At 42.0% G+C, this 21,162-nt stretch overlaps 1 protein-coding gene across 1 annotated transcript in view; it reads right to left on the reverse strand.

Moving 5' to 3' along the window:
• Positions 1-19,460, reverse strand: part of lgr6 (leucine-rich repeat containing G protein-coupled receptor 6) — a 50,614-nt gene extending 31,154 nt beyond the window's left edge. Inside the window, exon 1 of the mRNA XM_042492377.2 lies at positions 18,766-19,460. Coding sequence (XP_042348311.2) covers positions 18,766-18,986 — 221 coding nt within the window. The 5' untranslated portion in view covers positions 18,987-19,460. The remainder of the gene's footprint in view (positions 1-18,765) is intronic.
• Between the last annotated feature and the right edge of the window lie 1,702 nt (positions 19,461-21,162).

Here is a 21,162-nt window from a genome sequence, read left to right on the forward strand (position 1 = left end):
TGTCTCTGTGTGTGTATGACACTAACCATTGCTCATAAAGCCAGACCACCGGGCTAGCAAGTGTAAACTGTGCTCTCAGAAGCCCTTTGCAGTTGGGAGTTTTGACACACTCGCTGTTTGTTTGTCAAGTCAGCCAAGCTGACGGGGGGCTGGATGGATCTCTCTGCAGGCGTGATCTATATTCAGCTTCAAGGGAGAAGTGGAAAAAACACTGCATGGCAATATTCTGGTTCAACAATTTGGGGATTTGCCTGTCATATTTAGCAGCTGTGACATGACAAATTCAGTATACCCGCAGTTTGGTCTCCTGTCAAGGATAACATTTCACACCAGGCGGTCAGGATGTGGCCTCCTGCTGTCACTTTGGGAGAGGAGGTGTGTTCTCAGCATGTGATGAGTGTGCAGTGTTAACCGTATCCTTTCACAATGCGATTTTGTAGGTCAGATAATCACGGTATGTAGCCTTTTGACAGCCTCCGCTAACATTGAATATTTTCCCTATGAAAGTACAATATTGGCATGTTAATTCCCCTGCATGAGAATTTCCTGTTATACATGTCCCCTTCAGGGAGGTCTGACTGCAGAGGGAGGGGTCCAAGGTGTTACTCGGGGACACATAGGCAGGGTGGATGCTTTGGATCAGTGATCAGGGAAAAAAGGATCTATTCTCTAATTGCTTTTGTCTGTAACAGAGCGAAGTAGTGTATTGATATTCCTCATCACAGTTGCTGCTTAGGCATATAAATCGAAAGTTTCATCACAACGCAATATTATATTAACTCTGACAGTGATACGATGTTTGCTGCTATCACAAAATCTGCTGTGACATGATTTCAATTCAGGTCACTTCACGGGCCCTCAATCATATGAGATGATATCAGTAAATATCCTCACTGTCTTTACGTGTCTGCTTTCTATTGTCTGCCTGGTGGTTTAATTAAATTAAATTTAATGTTTAGAAAAGAGGCATGCTTGGATGGAAATGGTGACACAGATGTGCCATGGGGATTTTAAAATAAAGGCGCAGGCGATCGAAAAGATCACAATATGTATCGATGTTTTTACTTTGCATCAGTGAAATCTTTGAGTGTTTTGAAGAACAGATCCCTTTATTGTTGGCATCATGTGATCTGCTAGGTCATTACAAGCACAGGAGTGGCATTATACATTATACAGTGGATGTGAGGGTCTAAGGACAGTGGAATGTCATATGCTGTGATTTGTGGTAATGGACTTTATAAATAAAATTGAATTGAATTGAAAACGTTTATGCTGCAGAGAGTGGTAATGCATAATGACAGCTGGTGGTGGTAAAGCACTATAAAATGTAGGACTGGGCCAATTAAAGAGGAGAAGAAGAAGACAAAAGCCAGAGAAAATGACGCAGGTGTCCAAATATTCAGAAAAGTCCTTCCAAATGTTTTAGGGGTATAAGGCTTTAACCCTTAGAAACCTAAGCAAAATTAGTGATTTCTTTTAAAGAAATGAGGAGAGGCTGATGAACAGGGTAAGAAGGCATGGCCCAAAATTAGCAAGCAATTAGTTTACTTGAAAATTTTCATGGGAAAAAAAGCACAAGAAAAGAAAGTGGAAAAACAAACCCGTAAAAAGTGCTGAAAACTGGAAAGAATATATGTATGCATTTTTTTCTATAACATAAACTAAAATATTGTATTGTAATTATTATAAGTACTGTTTTTTGGACATTTTTCCCCAGTTTTCTTGTTTTTTCTTATAATCCCCTCTTCTTTTTTAAAAACAAATTTTCAGGTCATTGTCTTTTTTTTTTTGGAACATTTCTCGACAAGTTGTTTCTTGCCTTTTCCCCATGTTTTTGAAAGAAATCAAGCCAATTTGCTCATGTTTCAAAATGGTTAAATATCTTTTGTTGTGTCTGAACACAGATAACATTAATTACGGGACTAATAATGTTTTGAGAGTAAATACGTTAACATTTTGCTGTGGTGGCATAGACTGTAGAAATAATGGATGTAGCTATCAAAGTGACCCATTGGTGCATGGATTCCCATTTTGAAGGCTTGAGTTAGGCATTTCACCCATCATCATCTTGTTTTTTTATTTTAATCCACTGAGGAGCCAAGGACACTATCAGCAGGCAGCCTGTTACTCAAAGCGGCCTGCCTTTAATTATGCATATCTTTAGGCCTTAATAAAATGTAAACTGGTGAGTTACACAAAAAAATCACCCTTCATACAGCTGATATGAACAGAGAAATTAGTTACACAGAACAAAACTGTTTTTTTTTTTTTTTACCAGACTGTAAACATGTTTATTTCTGCTGTGTAGTTATGCATTTTTAGGCGGCCATTTCAGAAACCACAGTTTTTATCACTTGTGTTGGCTTCATTCTTCACCACTGGAGGTTGCCGCTTGTACAGTGGTAGTTCTTTTACAGTAATTGATTAATGGATTCCCAACCCCGTAGTTCTCGTATGATAAATATGTTGGTTGAATAAGGGTTAAAGATACACACAATGAAGTTTGGTGTGAAACACTGTAAAAAAAAAAAAAATTAAAAAAACTCAACAGGGCACCTTTAAACATTGTCTTTATTTGCCCATATATTATTTTTATCTTCTATAGACTTTATATAAATGAATAAATCATATGTTTAAAATGTTCATATCAGCTCCTCAAAATGTAATACGGTGTAACTAATTACTTTTCCTAATAAGCAACAAGTATTAATTCAGTACATGGAAGCAAATTAACAAATAATGCATAATTTATTTCCTTTTCACCAGTACTGTTGCTGACCAACAAAGTACGAAAGTGCTGTCTTGATGATGTAATGTTAGATATAAACTTCTTGTTTGTCCCATCTTGGCACAATCTGCTCAGGCTCCAGGCGGTAATTTGGGAATGAATGCAACAAGTGTAATGCACCACTGCTTGATTAAAGTCAGAGGTAAATATAAGTGATAACAAAGTTGCCATGGAGATGACACAGCCAGCAGTAACGGCAAACCGACTGACATAATCAAGCCTGGGTGACATCACGTAAAGGCACACGATCGACTCATGGGGCCTCATGAACAATACACATACACACCTTAATCCTATTCATTGTCTGTGTACTAATATTCTTCTGAGAAAAATATTTATTGGAACATTTTGGGGGGATCATTAAGGCATAGCAACACACACACAAAGACACACACACACACACACATCGCTCAGCTTCTGGGGATGCGCCCACAACTGAAGACAGCTCTCCATTATCTGGTCCTCATTAAAGAAGCCATAAACAAACGTTGTGTGAAGTCCATAACAGCGGCCTCACTCAGACAGAATAAACATGCAGCAATGGAGAGAGAAAATGTTTAAAAATAAAGACACACAGTGGTGAGTCATGGGGAAAGGTTGAATGCAGCTCAGCTCCACTGCGCTCTCCAACGAGCTCATTGGGAAGCCGGAGAGAGAGAGATTTCTGCTGTGCAGGCCAAGGCCTCCGCTGACAACTTGACGTATCGTTGGAAGGCGCTGCGCTATGGCTTGTTTTTAAAATCAAATAACAGCTGTGGCTTTTTTAAACCATGATAATTATGATTGATGACTACCACATGTGCATTGTGTCGGCTGGCGCTGTGACGTGCAGATATTTTCAGCGCAAATAAACGGCCGCAAAAGAAATGAGAAAGAGAGCGCTTAAGATTTTGCAGGCTCTGCAGCGTATGGGAGTTTCACAATTAGAATTGGGGTTTCTGTGTCCCTGTTTTATGGGCACCTCTAATATGTGTGTGTGTGTGTGTGTGTGTGTGTGTGTGTGTGTGAGAGAGAGAGAGAGAGAGAGAGAGCGAGGGAGACAGAGTGCAAGTATGTGTGTCAGTATCAGTGTGTGCCGTACAATATTTTTTCCATTTATAGGTGACTGCGGTGTGTGTGGTAAGATGTCTGTCGCTCATTTTCACACCCCTATTGTTTTCCAGTGAGCCTGCAGATGTTGTGGGTACAATCCCTGGTCGTGCTTTTACCACATCATACATGGACGCTGCCGGGGCATGGAAACAGATTGCTGTGTGGGTCTGTTTGTGTGTGTGTGGGACAGAATGGAAGTTCATGTGGTTTCTTTTCTTTATTTTTCATGTGAGTATTCAGTAGGGAATCGTCCTCTGCCCTATCTTGGCCATCGCGGCGTCAAGAAAGCAGCCTGATATTGCTCGCAGGACAACACATCTCTCAACCGTCATAGGCACACAGGGCCATGTCCTCCCCTCAGATCTCCGTCTGCTGCTGAATGACAAACTAAAGACTCCTTGGGAGTATTAGGAGCAGAGGATGCAGACATGGAGACCTATGCTCATCCCTCAACAAACACTCCCAAATGTGCCTCTTAACTGTTCTTTTTATCCCCCCTCCGTTCTGAACCTGCAGAATGACTGACAAAGCCCCCAGTGATCTCTTTCTGCTTCCCCGAGGAGGAATTACATTTTCATGTGCGTGCATGTAATTTTGTGTGTTTAAGCACAGTAGCGTGTGTGAAATTGCAGCCTGTTTTGCAGCAATTGAAGGTGTAAGATTTTTCCATCCCTATTCCCTCCATCGTTCCGTGATTTGCAGATACACAATGTGCTCTGATAGATCGTTTATTCTTTCCCTTCCAAAGTGTGTGTGTGTGTGTCTGCTTGTGTGCATGTGAATGTAAGAGAGGAAGGTTTGGCATGGGAAGAAAGGTAAAGCACTGGATATTTGACTGCTTTATGCTGTGATTGATAGAGTAACCAAGGCAAGGAGCTTGTCTTAAGGGGGGAAGAGAAGCATGAAGAAACAGAGGTACATTTCCATTCATCAGCCTTGGCCCTTTCTCTCCCTCTCTCTCTTATGCCACTCTATCGCTCACACTCACTCTTTTCTCTCCCCATCTCTGCTTCAAATTTCAACTGGAGCATGGGGTTACACAGTCCGGTAGTTACAATAATGTGATTCATCATATTTCCTCTTTGCCGTCAACAGAACTACTGAAGTATGTTATCGGCTGTGTGATCAAAGGCACTGTGTGTGTGCGGGTGTGAATGCGCCCCTAGCTCTGTTGTAGCCAATTGCAAACTGGAAGCATTTCTGACAAGAGTTGGTTGATTTAGCTCAAAACAACTGGCCACATCATATGAAGAAAATGCCGCTGTTTGTGTTCAGAGATGCACATTAAATCCACAGGCACTCGTACACACTCCAGGCTCCGGGTGGCTTTTGTTAGGTGGATGATGGACCACCCTGGTGGGTGAATATACCCTCAGAGCGGGACAGATGCCATCAGCAGTCAGGTGTCTGTTTTTATCATCAGTGGTGAAATGTGTCAGTCAGACAAAGCTCTGCGGGAGCCTGCTGTGGAGAGATGACTTGATACATTTCACTTTGGAGAATTCCATTGTCTCAAAAAAACATGTATGGAAAAGTTTCTGGCATGCGGCTCAAGCATGAAATTGCATGCAGGTACAGAACATAACAATGCAGCAAAAGCATGTAAACAAACAGGCTTACATTGTTGCCTTTGAGAAGGATGTTTTTCATGACTCTCTCCAAAGCCCCTTTCCCACTGAACAAAAAAGGACTTACACTCACTTACATTTGGCTTTTTTATTTTGTGGGAAAAGTTACCATTGACATTCACTCTCAGGTCAAATGACTCTGTAATCAAGGCTATTTATCTGCCCTAGCACCGATCAGCTTCTATCAGCAGTGATGGAAATACAACACTCAAATTGACGTGCTAATTTTAACCACTTTGCTGTTATATTGCAATTTTGTTATTTGTAACTTATGTATCTAAGAAAGGACAGCGTACAATAATCTGTTTTCATCGGTTGTCCCTTGCAAGTTCCCTTCCTAAAATAATTTTAAAAATACAATATCAAGATACAGTCAATACAATGATTAAAGACAAACCCCACTAAGATAAAAAGGCACAGAATACAGTTGCACATATACACGTTAAGAATATACAAAACAATTTGACAAAATGAGCGGATAAAATCCAAATAGCAGATGATGCAGGTACAGCTTTAACATAGTCATTTTAAAATTGACAGACCGCTACAAAAAACAATCCGTCTCCGCCCAGGCAGCACTCGAACATCATTCAAAATCAGTCGGTAGCAAGTTTGAAAGAGAGACTCAATAAGTAAGATGTCCAAAAAAAGAATTAACTGCTGTAACATTTTCACTGGACTCCATGCTGCTTTCTACTGTTGACTAACCCTGTTTTCCAACCAATCGATGATTCTGGATGTGAATGTGACAACTTAAAATAAACTGCACCCATAGAAAGGCATACATGTCTGCTGCAGAGCAGTGTACACCGCATGCAATAGGAAAGTAGTCTATTTATTGGTTTAGCGTGTTTTCCTTTGTTTAAAAACACTGTATACACATGCTAATTTTGGTGTAAAAAGGGTATTACACACACAAAATCACTTCACAACAGTCATACCCTGAGGCCTTCCCTCTCACTTCCTCCTCTGCTCGCTGTCTCTTTCTTCTTGCCTCCCTGCCAATCCCTTTCTCACTCGCTCAGGTGGAGACTCTTACCAAACAAACAGCCAATAATGGCGGTAAGCTCAGCACCTTTGAAGGCGGCTTATCTCTGAGGAACATTAGAGTAATAGATCTTTAGTGCAAATCAACAACCGGAGCCATGCCCTGAGGGCAGGAGTTCTGCATTAGCCACACCTTGGCTGTCTTTTACAGTAACTATGACAGTAATGTCTTCAGTCGGATTCAGCCAGTCTGATCCTCTCCGCTTAGTGCTTTGAAACAGTTAAGGCCACGATGAAAGAGGATCTTTTATTCCACACAATGAAACTGGTAGTCAATGCTCAGGCGCCGCCTTAAAGAGGGCATAAATGGTTGTGTGCATTAGTGTGTATTTGTCTGTGTGCATGTGTGTGTGAGAGAGCAGATTGTGTGTGTGAGGGTGAGGTCTAAGTGTGTTAGCTTTTTTCTGTCTGAATAGACTGACTGCTTTGGCATTCAGTTTCTCTCATGGTCACACATGAGCTTGCACACACACACACACACACACACACACACACACACACACACACACACACACAAAGAGTCAGGAAGGAGGGTACAATGCTGTCCTCCCCTCCTCCTTCCTCTAAAGATGTGTTTTTTTTTCTCCCTCTCTCCCAGACTTCCTGGGAGGGGTACACTGCCCTTTGTGTCCGAAGGCACTCTCTCTTTATCTTTCCCTCTCTTATTCTCTCTTTCCCTCATTCACGGGGCACAAAGAGCGAGGGAGAGGGCGAGGAGAAGTCTTTCACCTGGACAAGGAGGGCCACGGGGAGGACTCGGCTACAAAAGAGCAGGGAAACAGAGAGGGAGGGAGGAGGAGATAACGAGACAGAAAAGGGAGATGCTCGTCTGTGTTTTTGTGTTCCCATGTTTTGTGCACTTTTCCGCTCGCTGCGGTTTAGGGGAGAATGACAGGCGGATGTCTGGGTGGAGAGAGCGGCTGTTTAGTCTGAGGCCATGTCATGGGAAACATATTCATGCCCTCTGGGACTTATTCATACCCTGGTATACCGCACACACACATACATACATGCACACACACACACTCTATGTCCGTTCCCTGTCCTCCCACACACACCCTGTCATGAGACGGAGAAGGGGGGGGTGAAAGGTCAAGCACTTCAGTAATGGAACAGGAAGTGTTGGAACAGTCGGCACTACACAACATACAACTGCCTCCAACATGTGGACAGGACTGACAGGCAGCTGTTGTGGGTAGAACATAGCTTTGGAAGGCAGAAAGGCATTCATAGCCCTGCCCCAGTCCACTAATCTGTTGTTTTGGCGTGTGTACTTTGTCTGGCTTTCATTTATGTTTGTGACATGACGTGCGCCGCACAGTGTATTTTGTTTCCCCCTAAATCGGAGCTTACAGTTAATGCCACATGAAGGAAATGTTTCATGAGCGCAGGACAACCCCTTGCCACTGAAATCTGTTGAATTAATGACAAAGGTGTGTGGAAAAGGGTTGCAAATTTCACCACTTTTCCACACATCCTGAAAAGGTATCTCTTACAGAGGTGTCCCTTCCTGCACGCTGATTCGAGGCAGATTCTCAGCAGCGGATACAACAGTAAATGAAACCCGATGAGTATTAGTGTCAGGCTCTATTATGACTTCATTTGGTTGAATGGCAGAAACAGGAGGACACTGAATCTAGTTAGAAGACTGTTCAAATCCACTCCTGGCTCACCCCTCTTTTTTACTGCTGTGCTCACAGATCTGTGATCATCTCATCTGCTCCATATATTTAACAGTACCCACGGATAGCATCGAGACATGAACTTAGATCAGCTCTTGATGAAATCTTACCCCATACCAATGAGGACATGTGGCTGCTGTTGGTTTAAAGAGATTTAGTTTGGCCTCCTGCCATGCATGTAAAAAGTCCAGATTTCCTCTTTTGCTCCTTCTCAGACATGTAATAGAGACGTGAGTGAGTCTGGCGGCAGTTGCAGAGGCTCTGCAGTGGCAGAATTCCCCCCAGCCTTTCTTCACAGCAGATGGAAAATACACCTGTGGAGTCCAGTCTTGGTGAGAATTTTGCTATTGCCTTATGCCATCATAGTGACCCGACTGCTGTTTCTGCATTCAGATCAGTAACTAAATTAAGAGTCCCGAAGAGTCATTTTTCCTTACTTCATTCATTTCTCCACCCTCGGTTTTCTGCATCCTCTCTTCCACTTTGCTGGACATTCCTGTGCAGTATACCCTCATTTGGCTATGCTTCGTACTTGTGTGTGCCCTGAGGTGTGTGCACATGTGTGCGACATTTAAGTGTGTCTGTGATTGCCTCTTTGTTCCCTTTAGCTAACTCTCGTCCCAGTGGTCCTTTCTCCCGACCTAATCCCTGCTAGCATCGCTGTATCAGCACTGCTCTGTGGGATGCTTTGATGCTGCACAAGGGGATTGGCTAGGGCATTAACCATCATTAAGTCAGTATGTGCATGTGAGTGTGTGTGCAAGCAAGCATGTGTGTGCATACGTCCGTGCTTGTGCAACGTCTTTCGGTGTGTGTAATGTGAACATGGGGGTCTTGTGGCTACGTGCCTGAGTGTGTATGTGTGTGTACATTGTTGGAAGGAGCATTAAGTATCATTAGCTCTTACTAGTCATCACCTGCACACTGCCAGCCCCACATGAGCCACTTTAGTCAGCAGGCCTGGCCAGCGATCACACAGATAGGCAGACAGAGCCATGTTGAGGTACAGGGGGAACTGGAGGGCTGTGTGCGACAAGCACGGCTATCAACACTCGTGTAAACATTCTCCTTCATGTCTTGAACTTTTTGTCATATTACTCTTCACTTTCTTTCATCAAAAATGTTTTCTGAGCCGTTTTTATCACAAAAGTAAATAGTTTTAAACTTATAGCACTAAAGCTCAGTGCTTTACATATTTTTAAAGTAACACTTCAACCCCAAAATGATCATGAGTATGTCATTAATATTATTAGTATCATTAGAATGATTAGTGGTTGACAAATTTAGATCAGGCTCCTGCAAAGTCTTAAAAGAGAAGCCAGTGCAACTTATTAAAGTTATTAATTTAAAATACATCTTGGAGATGCTTCACCTCCAAAATAATCCCTTTACTTGCCTGATATCAGATAGAATTGTCAACTCGTTACACTTCGTTTTCCAGCTTCAGTCTCACATGTCATCCACTCTCACCTGTTTCCACAGGGGAGGGGGGTTCCATTTTTCATCACTGGTCACCAGAGACTAATCTATTTGCCTGAATTTAACATAACTTTAAGTGCACACTGATGCGTAGCCAAACCAACATACTAGTTTTGATTGGGTTTTAAGAGCAGAGTAAAGTAAAACAAACTTTGATGTTGAGAAAACATTTTAAACATTTAGAACTGTCTCAATAGCAGCATCTGTCTTGTCTATAGCAGTTGCCATCATCGTTATTACAATACTTCCGGTGCAGCAATAGACAATCGTGTTAGTTCCGCACAAGGCGCTGATAAGCTGATCGTTAGTGACCCTGCGGGACTCATTGATCGTTTTGTTTTTTTAATTTCAACCAAGAAACTGCTGTTTCATGTCACAATGCCAGATAAATCAGCCAACTCTGCAGAGCGGGCAAATGAACAAGGTCTGTGCCCAGGCAATCTCTTTACTTCAGTTCATATAAGAATTTCATTTGGGGGGTGAAGTATCCCTTTAAGATGATTTTTAATTAATATCTTGAATAACTTGCACTGATTTGGTTTCTCTAAGACTTTGTGGATGCCTGATCTGAAATCTGTCAAGTGAAAACAGGAAACTTAGACTTTAGACAGTCAGTTAGACTTAGACTTTTGGATGCATGGAGAGATCAAATCCTAAATTTGTTTTAAACAAATCTGTTCCTTTTTTACAGGTGAAAACTGATAAAAACCAAAACGGATTAGTCTCATATATGTTTTATCTACGGCTGCAACTAATTTTATTACTTATTTTCATTGTTGATTAATCTGTTGCTTATTTTCCAGATTTATTCATTAGTCATTTGGTTTAGAAAATGTCAGAGTGGTGAAAACATGTATCACTGTTTCCCAGAAACCCAAGATTAAGTCCTCACATGTCTTGTTTTGTCCACAACCCAAAGATATTTAGTTCACTGTCATAGAGGAAAAATAAACCTGAAAATATTCTGATGTAAGAAGCTGGAATACGAGAATTTTAGCTTTCTTATTTCTTAAAAAAAAATCACTCAAACCAATTAATTCATTATCAAAGTAGTTGATTATTAACTTAATTGTTGACAACTAATCAATTAATCATTGCAGCTCTAGTGTTATCTAACATGAGGCATGTACACTGACACGAATGACAGCTCACAGAGTCACAGGTCATGGATGCGCATGTGGACATGCATGTATACACAGTGGGACAGATAGGGACATTTGTCATGGCCTGGCCCAGGATTAGACAATGCCTTCTCTGTAGTGGAAAAGAGAGTGCTGGTGCACTTGCACAGATTCATGCACGCACGGACACTCACACACACACACACAAACATTCCCATGGATTCCCAGGGTTGGAAAGGGGCTGAATAGGAATCTGGGCCATGCAGGCATTCTGAATCCTCTCAGTCAGAAGCAGCCCTTCACCCCTCAACCACACGTCACATGGAGCACATTCCTAGCCCCCGTTTCATACTTGCGTCACGCTGCTATCACATGAAATATACAGATTTACATATTGGCGCAGGTCTAACCCCAACAAATACCACATTTGGTTGTGTTTGGTGCACATGCAGGCTCCTGTGCATATACACCAAACACATTCTCCACTCTGCTTCCCTGATCTCAACCTCCTCCACCCTAGTTCTCTTTAAGATCTTGTGTTGTGATTGCTTTCTACTTTTTTCTAAAGGACAGGATATGGAGCGGTAGAGCACACTATGGCCTCTGTGTCTTCTCTGCCTGCTGCTCCCGAGGGAATTGTCATTGTTTCCATTGTTGTCCTCGACCTGCCTACCTGCCGTCTGTCCCTGAGCGACATTTAAAAGCCTCCCAGGTTGCTCTCAGGAAACCACAAACCGCTGCACTATCCAGCACTGACTGCCTATCCCTTCTCTCCAACACCCTTCTGGCATAAATATCACTTTTGTAGGAGACTGAAGTTGCTTTTTCTGCTGGTGTTCACCGCTGGGGCTCCAGGGAATCTGGAGCAGTGGAATTAACACTTTGAGGCAAACACTTGTAGATTGCAGGAAAGAAGGCACAAGTAAGGGAAGGAATGGTAAAAGGGAATACATTGTGCATAAAATTGCTCTTTATGCAGCTTTTAAAAAAGACGGCACACCCAAAAGTCAAAAATTACATATTCACTTACCTGTTGTGCTTCTTGTCAGTCCAGCATTTATCTGTTGTTTTACTGTAATTGTTTTATCTTTGTAAATTGTCTTTGAGTGCTAAGAAAGGTGCTTATAAATAAAATGTATCATTTTTATTATTAATCTAGCGGCACAACAGCAATATTAGTTTTTACAGTGTAACAAGCCTTCTGTCCATGAGTAGATGCACACTTCCTTCTGTGCAATGACGCGGTTGGTGGGTGTAGTTCGGTAGAAGAAAAAGCACTTTGAGTGCTATCTAGTTCAGTTACATTTAAGAGAGTGCAAATGGATGATATCGCCACACTCTGCAGTTCACGACATAACAATCTATATTGATATTGACTACAGGTAAGAGGAAAAATATGTATTTTTGATTTTGGGGTGACCTGTCCCTTTAAGCAGAACAGATTAACTACAGTGACATATGTCACTGTTTTCTGCTCCTGTATAATGCCTGTAACTCTCTTCCCTAGCACTGATCACAGCTGCTAGTTAGTTGGCTTATAGCCAAAGCACCTCCTCCCCCAACCACTCTCTCTCACACACACACACAACACACACACCTTGAAAACATTTACCATTTGGCTTGGGTACACACCCTTCACTCCTCATACTCCGCTGCCCTGAGGTATATGCATTCATTTAGACTTTCTAGGAGGCACATTGCACATCAGTGATCATAAATTTACACTTAGTGCTGCATGACCACCTTCAACACCTGCTTTGAAGACACGCACACACACATGCACACACACTCAAGCACGTAATGTATGGATTCTTGTTCTTTGTAAAGGAGGAAACAGGTGAGGAAAGTAGAATAGGTGGGGGAGCAAGGACAGACAGAGAGAAAGAGAGGGAAGGCAGTGTATTTGAGGCAGGGGGGCTACCATAGACGTCTGGAGCCAGGACACTGATGCTGGAGCTGATAGCTACTGTATAGAGAACCCTCCACTGAGAGTACACACACACACAAACACACACAATTTTCTTTTTTTCTGCAATTCTTGTATTTTTGTTCATTTTTCCTCTGAAATCCTCCTCCCCCTCCGTCTCTTACAATTTCTGTCTCAGACACAATGTTTACAGTGTGACCCCCGGTCGCTTGTGATAGGAATCATTCCATCAACATAATGGCTAAACGACACGCACACGACTGTTACAGTCATGGCCACCATACAGGAGCAGGATGTTGTCCCCTGCATGTGTATGTACATTATGTGTGTGCTTAAACCTACACTGCAAAATCTTCCACTACAGGTCAGAAATTTCTAATCCTCACCTTTCTCCTTGGCAGTTTTCAAGCCTTTTCTTCATCTTCCTTCTTCCCATTTTTCTTTCTGACTTCACCTCCACTTGCTAGAAAAAAATCCCTCAGCAGTCTGGGTGGTCTTCACACACACACACACACACACACACACACACACACATGTACACGCATGGGCGTGCACTCGCACACCCCTTGGTTTTCTTCTGTCTGGTAATGCACTAGCTGTGGTTTCCTGGCCTCGGCCAAAACACTGTTAGAAGTTCACCGCACTCACCGCTACCACAGAGCATCACCTAATCGCTGCTCAACTCCAGTCAGACCCACACACTCTATTCCTCTTACACACACGCATACACTGATGACCGCTGGAGGAAGTGTGAGAGGTGTGAACATAAGCACCTGACAACTTTAGAAACAGTCTATGTGCAGTGTACGGCCTCAGCAAGACCACTGAAATATAGGGCTGTCAAACAATTAATCTTTCAAATTGCGATTTATTGCAAAAATGCAATAGTTCATTGCGATCGCAAACTTTAATGGCATGTTTTCAAACCAGTTATGAAGTCTGACAAGGTAAAGCTATTACTGCCAGATTTTCTTGATTACAGCAAAAAAGCTGCATGGGACTAGTATAAAGTGGGCATGTCTGTAAAGGGGAGACTCATGGGAACCCACAGAACCCCTTTCACTCAGATATCTTGAGGTCAGAGGTCAAGGGACCCCTGTGAAATGAACATGCCGTTTTTCCATCGCCAAAATGTAGCCTAAATTGGGAGCTTTATTGGCCCTCTTGCTGAAAAGCTCCATAACATGGTTATTACCACTAGATTCCGCTGGTCTTCAAGTTTCATATGATACCCGTATCATCACCAGCTGTAAAACTCCGCCCGATTAAAAAAACTAACAAAAAAAATGCGTGTTAAGCCTTTAATCGCATTGCCATTAACGCGTCAAGGCTGACAGCCCTACTACAATATGATTTTTTTTCCCAGCATTATTATTACAGATATTTCTGTGAATATCTGTTATAGGCTTATCAGGTGAACAGCTGACTAACTAATTTTCCACCAGCTAAAATTTGTGACAGACGAGCCACTTATCATGTCACTGTGAAGCCATCTCCGATGACAAGTAACCTCGCTTGCAGCTACACTACACATAAAACAGCAACAATCCTCCATGTACATACTGTACACAGTGTTCTCAAACTCAAGACACATCAACGTACACTCGCATGCAGACACACACCCTTGGGCACAGTCTTTCCTCTCTAATCTGATATCAAAGAGAAGGTCTTTCAAAGCGTCTCACATGACAGCTCATTTCATGTGTTGCCCACGGAAATGATTATTGTCATAAATCTCTAGCCACTCTGCTCTGAGTTGCTCGGAGCACCTTTGCCTCTGAATAGTTAAATTCCTCTGCAGAGTTAACCTTTGCTCGCCCCGGTGTTGTAATACATTTTGTTGATTAGAATTCCATTATGTTATGTGCCTATACGTGGCGTCCAAATGTGCAAATAAACTCTCGAAAACAGAGGGAATTGTGCATAGCCTGGATTGCCCTCTCGGCCACTATAGCGTGAACAGTTACGCTCACTTTGAAGAGCTCTCCGATGACATGGGTGAATGATGTCATATACTTTCACAGCGTTGTGTGGATGTGGTTTGTAATGTGGACTGTTCCCAAGCAAATCCCTGTGACCTCGGCAGCCTACAGTATGTGCTAGGAGGCTAATCCAGCCTCCACAGCACAGCGGGGCGTGCTGGACAGTTCGACAGATCCTGGTGGGGATTGGACTAGCTCTCCGCTGTTGTAACCTTTTATACTCCAGGACGAAATGAGAAACTGTATCCTGCCTTGCTCGGTTCTTCTGGGTTGTGTGTGTGTGTGAGCGTGTGGGCAGGATTAGGAAGTGGAGGTTGTTTTGTTTGTGTTTGATTATTTTTATCAGCGAGGCAAAAAGAGAAATCTGTGATTATCATCTGTCTTAATTTGTTGCGGCATCTCTCCTGCTGTCCCACATTTTTCCTCTTCTCCCCTCTGCAGTAACGCGTGTGTGTGTGTGTGTGTGTGTGTGTGTGTGTGTGTGTGTGTGTGTGTGTGTGTGCGCCACTGTGTGTGTGGGCATGTGCGGTTGGTCTCGGAGTTTATTTATCTTATTCTAAATCAGCCCTCAAACTCACTAATTGGTCTAGTTCCACTGTTAGGTAACGAAGGGAAATGAGCAATTACTCTTGTGTGTGTAGGGAATGAGTGTGTTTTTGTGTGTGTGTGTGTGTGTGGCTGTAGAGAAGCAGTTAAAAGCAGTATAGACTTTCACAGAGGGAGTCTGAGGTTGTCACTGTTATTATTTTAGAAGAAGACTGTGAGGCTCAACACTTCACCTCAGATTCATCTCTCCTTGAATGTGAGTATATGCGCTGTCTTAGGTGTCTGACATGCACCAGTGTTGGGCCAACTGTCTGATGTTCTCGTAGGTAGAGTGATTCCTGGATGGAGTTAGAGACCATATTTCACCTCCATAAACTCTACATGTGTTTTAATTCTCAGACAGTGAAATCTGGCCGTTGCGGGCTCCCGTGACAGCTGAAGAGTCGGGCATCACTCAAGCGGTCTTTTATGTGTCTCTTTTAGAGTCATTTGCTACATAAGCTGTTGATCTTTCCTCCCTCCCTCTAAATTCTGTCCCTGCACTCATGTAATACTTGTGGAGCCCCTAGTGAGCAACTGCTCTATCACACCCTGTTTCCTGGATTTGACTTGCATCCGTTCAATACCAGTTATCACAAATTCTCTCTAATCTGTCCTCAGAGGCTTATGCAGTGAAGCAATTTGAAAAGATCTGGCTTTCAGCCACAGCAGGGTGGTGTAAGACACTGCTCAGATCTGCAGTCTTCAACATGATATAAGTCTAAAATTCCTGGAGGTGAAGTGGACTTAAATCACAGAAATAGAATGAGTAGAACAGACATTAAACTATGTCCTAATTAAACTATTTGCCATGGTTCTTTGTAGGTTGTAGGTTGTAGTTTCTGTCAAATCAGATTTGTTTCTTTTTTTTCCATATACAGTCAGTGATGGATGCTGTACCTACAAGTCACACTTGAGTAAAAGTCCAGATATCCTTCCATAAAATGAGTTTGGTAGTATTTAAAGTTGCCCATTAGAATATTAGTAAAAGTTAAATCTGATATTTACTGTATTTAAGTATCAAAAGTAATTTATGATAATAGATATACTTGAGTATTAAAGTGAAAGTACAAGTTAATGGTGTTAATAAAACAAAAAATGGTCAGAATTTTAAGAATTGTTAAGTCTATTTCTTAGTAACATACACCATCTTAAAAAGGGTGCGTAAATTACACTTGAGAAAAATTAAGTCTCCTTCACAATCTAAAGGAATGACAGAACAAAATCCACTTTTCCTTTCACTAAAAGTAGACAGAAATATAAAAACTTCAGTAAAGTGCAGATACTCCAAAAATACTTAAAAAGTGTAATAAAGTATACTTTGTTACATTACACTACTGTATAGTTTTAAAGTTTGAACAGTGTTCGGCATTCACTGATGACATTCACATAATTGAGAATGTGCAACATCATTTTTTGCCGCCATAGACTGTCGAGTATTAATGTGCTGTGAACAGTAAATTCACCATTTCTAAGCAGAAGGCAGAAGATAATAATATATATCTCGGAGGCTGACGTGTATGCAGCTGCCTGTACCAAAGAGCAGTGTGACAGTGAGGAGCGCTCACTCTGCAGAAAAAAGAAAGACTGCTCGACTTGAAGCAATCTCAGTCAATTTAGGGGTGTCCGACTGATGAATCCTCCAACTTTCAGGAGGCAGCCCTAGTTATTCGACTAGTACAAAAGAAAATGGCCATTATCATCAGTGGTGTGACTACACACTTTAGTGGGGCTGTAAAGTGTGTCCACTCATTAGTTTGGTAACTACGTTTTGGCCTATTCTTACTGCTATTTTCCTTACTAATCAGCCATACAACTGAATACCAATCCAGGTTTCTCTCTTTCACCGGATTAAGACTAACGTTAGCTTAATTGCCTTGTTAACTCATCATAAAGCACACTTCATTTAACTTAACAGAAGCAATATAAAACTCACCAAAATCAACTTATTTAGTCTTGCTAGTCATCTAGTTAGTTGGTCCTCTGTTCCAACAATCGCCAACCCTGGTCTGGTCTAAATTAACCTCTTAATACATAGAGAAAGATATGAAAATATGCTGATCTACACGCTGTTTATCCCCAGTGGCTCTCACTCATTCTTTAGAGGCAGCTGCAGTACGTCATGTTTCAACAAACATGCCGTTAATTGCAACAAATAAACAGGAAAATAAGTTACATTTTAAAAGTAACCGATTGCTCATATGAAGAGGCCTACATACCTCACTGCTCGTGTGATCATTGTAGCAAAACCCCACCTCAGTGAGGTCATGACTTGCTGCATGTTGGTTTGTTTATTTGTAATTTTATATGGAAGTTAGCTTGTTACAACTGTTGCAATGGCAATGGTACACATAAAAATGGCAGCTGGTTTGTCCATCCTGCTACCCTGATTAAAATAGGATTTTCCATTCTACTGTCATTCTAGTTCTATGGCTTAAATCCTGCAATTCATTATAGTAAAAGCTTTTGATGAGTAACATCAATGATCATGTTTCTAATTGTATTTACAGTATGTGCCACTTCTCGAGCCAGCCTTTCAAAAACACACTCACAAATCATATTTAATCATTCTGAGAGAAAGTTAAATCCTTCAAACAGAACATTTTGTCGAGTTATCAAACAAAAGAAAATAGAGAATTTTCTCCACATGATGATAGTTTACATCTATTTAACTGTTGAGTTTTGGTGTCAAACAACAGCGAGGTACACATTAGTGACATAAAACTGGTCATTAAACTTCACACACGTTTAGACATCTGTGTTCAAACACTTCCTCTTTCACACACAAACAAATGCTTGTGTCATGTGCTTGCGGCTTGCACACACACTTGTATGCACAAAGGCATACACATGCGCACGCATATACACACACTTGCACGCTGGGTCTCCAGTTGGCGCTCAGAAACCTGATACTGAAAGAAGTGGTCTAGTAATTTTGCCATAGTGGTCCACACACACACACACACACACACACACACTCTCTCTCTCTCTCTCTCTCTATTACTCACTCACTCTCGCACACACACATTGCCTCTTGGCCCTGTCCATTTTTATGTACATTGCGGGTTATGCTCTTCTTTCCTGGTCACACATTCAAGTCACTGTTCTGCTCTTTTTTATAAGAGGAATCCCAGCTTGACTAGCTTCTTTTGATTGTAAATGGTCAAGAGAACAGACGATTAGCAGGCACGTTTTTATTTTTCTTAGGAAACAAACTGGCACTAAATCATGATGAATGAGAAGAAGTTTTGGGATCAAGGAAAATGACATAGGAATGAGATACAAAGAGGGAACATGAGAGAAGGATGATTGAGGTCAAGGGAAGAGTAAGGAAAAAGTGAGAAGCCTGGAGGTGAAAAGGTTCAAGTGAAATGGGACGAGATAACACACCCAATAAGCCCCCAGCAGTTGTAATAGCAGCATGTGGTACTCACAGGTAAGTGGTGAGAGGGCTGAGGTTATTTGGCACAGACGATAGTCCCAGCTCTGAGCAGTCCACCATGACAAAGATCCCATCTTCTTCACACTGGCACAGAGACGGGCATAGCGGTGCCGTTGGCCCCTGTCTGTCCTGGATCCGTCCGTACCTCCACACTCCGGGGGCGGACCCCCAAACTCCTCCAGCCACGCAGAAAAGCAGAAGCACAGGCAGCATGTCTGACTGTCCACCTGTCTGCAACTACACCTGTAGAGATTTCTGTCTTGTCACACGTCTTCTCTGATGCTTGAAGAGGCAGCTTCGATCAAGAGGAGGCTCCAATGTTTCTGTACTTTTCCAAATTCTCCTGGCTCTGTTCAAAATTGCCTCTTTCTCCTGTGCAGGTTGTCCACACTGTAAATCTGTCCCTGTCACAAGCTCTATCTCCTCATCCCTCCTCTCTATATGTCTCAGTCACCACTTCATCCCAGGGGTTAACTTTGTTGTAACTTCTTGCGCCTCTCACTCTGCCCTCACCGTCTTTCTCCCCCCAACACACTCTCTCTCTCTTTCTCTCCCTCACACTCCTTGTATATATCTCTTGCTCTCTCTGTCTCTCTCTCCTTACCTATTGTAGAAGGAGCGCATGAGTTGTGAATGAGCCACCCTCATTGGCCCACAATTTAGGGATGGGCTGGAGCATCTCCGGAAAGTAGGAGGGGCCCGCGATTCTCAAACTCTTCCCTCTCTTTCTCCCTCTCTTCCTTTGCCCCTGTTTTGCCTAGAAGCTCAATGTGAAGAGAACGAGTGAGTGTTTAGTTTGAGGAAGGGAAATGAGGAGGGTGGGTGCAGGGGTGGCAGTGCAGCACAGTGGTGTGAGACAAGATTTCTTGTTGTGGGACCTTCTGAATGAAACTAGGAGAAAATGAGAGACAGTGTTTATAGCTGAAAGAGAGAAGGAAAAAGCAAGCTCTGTGGGGGATAAGAATGAGTGTTTGGCCGTGTGAGGGAGATGCAGAGGGTCAGAGTGTGTGACTGGGAGTGACTGTTTGGAGGAAATTGGAATTCTGACACTTCAGCACCCCTCAGTCCCCAGAAAGAGGCGAATCCAGTGTCTCGTAAGTCACACCTTCTCAGGTTTCTGCTGCTGGAATGTCGCGATTGCACAAACACACACACACATGCTTGCATGCACACACGCACATGGGACACCCATAGAAAATAACAGATTATGAGTGACCGGCGCAAAGGAGCTCACATATCCATTTCACATGCACACACTCCGGTCTATAGAGAGAAGAGTGTGGATTTGTGAAGAAGTGTCAGCTGCCTCAGGCTAAAGCCTGTCTGTATTTCACAGTCTGTCTGTGTGTGCTCACTTGCAGTTTTTCTTGAAAATAATCTCATCTAAACTCCCTTTCTTTTATTACAACATGTAACGCATTCTTGAGTATGTAGATTTTATATTAAACTGATAGATGTGCTTTTCCCAATGCACTCTGGATCAGGGCTGTATACAGCCTGACAAGAATGCTATAAAATTAATCTGCTTTATATGTTACACAACTAAGCTTTACATGCTGTGCACCTGTAAGCACAGGATGTTGCATAACCACCTAATGATGCATTCTGTAATTATAGCAAATGAAAGAAAGAAAAACTGGCTTGCCTTTCAAAGCAAAGCTGACTCTGTTCTGCAGGCACTAAGCGGTATAAAGCTGCAGTAAGGAGGGGAGATAATTAATTTTTTCAATAGAAGAGAGTATTACAAAAAACACTGCACCAATCAATTATTATGATACATTCAAGAATATGTATTGGATATCCTTAATGGGGTAAACATCAAAGACCATTTATAACGCAAGTTTTGGTGAGTTTCAGTCTGATTGGATTTCAGCCATTGGATTGGATCAAATCCTGATAATGGTTTTTAAAAATAGGAATAGAGCATGTTATCCAATCCAATTGATCTGGATCAAATTTTTAGTAAGTATTGTTCAAAACATTTTAGTGAGACTGGGTTAAGTTTGATGACTAAAAAATCAGGATTACCCTGATCCCTGGAGGAGGGTGGACCCAGGAACAAAATACAATCAAACTTAATAAATTGGTCAAATATGCATACATCAGTTTAAATTTTGCACTTGTTTGTTTAACTTCTACACTGATTAAGTTGATAAAGTAGACATAAGGCTACTGATTAAGTCATTCAGCAGAGTTAAGTGGGAAAAAGAGTGCAGGGAGTAAATGAAAAATGTATGTGATTGTAAACAAGAAAGGGCAAAAAAAAAAAAAAATTGTTATGGGTCCTTGAAAAGTCATGGAAAAGTTTGTAAATTTTGTCCATGAAAATTTGTGGAAACACTGAAAATAAGACAACCACTTGGGCTCGTGAAATCTTTTCATGCCCCGC

The sequence above is a fragment of the Plectropomus leopardus genome, chromosome 9 (genome assembly GCF_026936395.1).
Source record: "Plectropomus leopardus strain MGB_pleo_1.0 chromosome 9, ASM2693639v1, whole genome shotgun sequence".
Lineage (NCBI taxonomy): Eukaryota > Metazoa > Chordata > Actinopteri > Perciformes > Serranidae > Plectropomus > Plectropomus leopardus.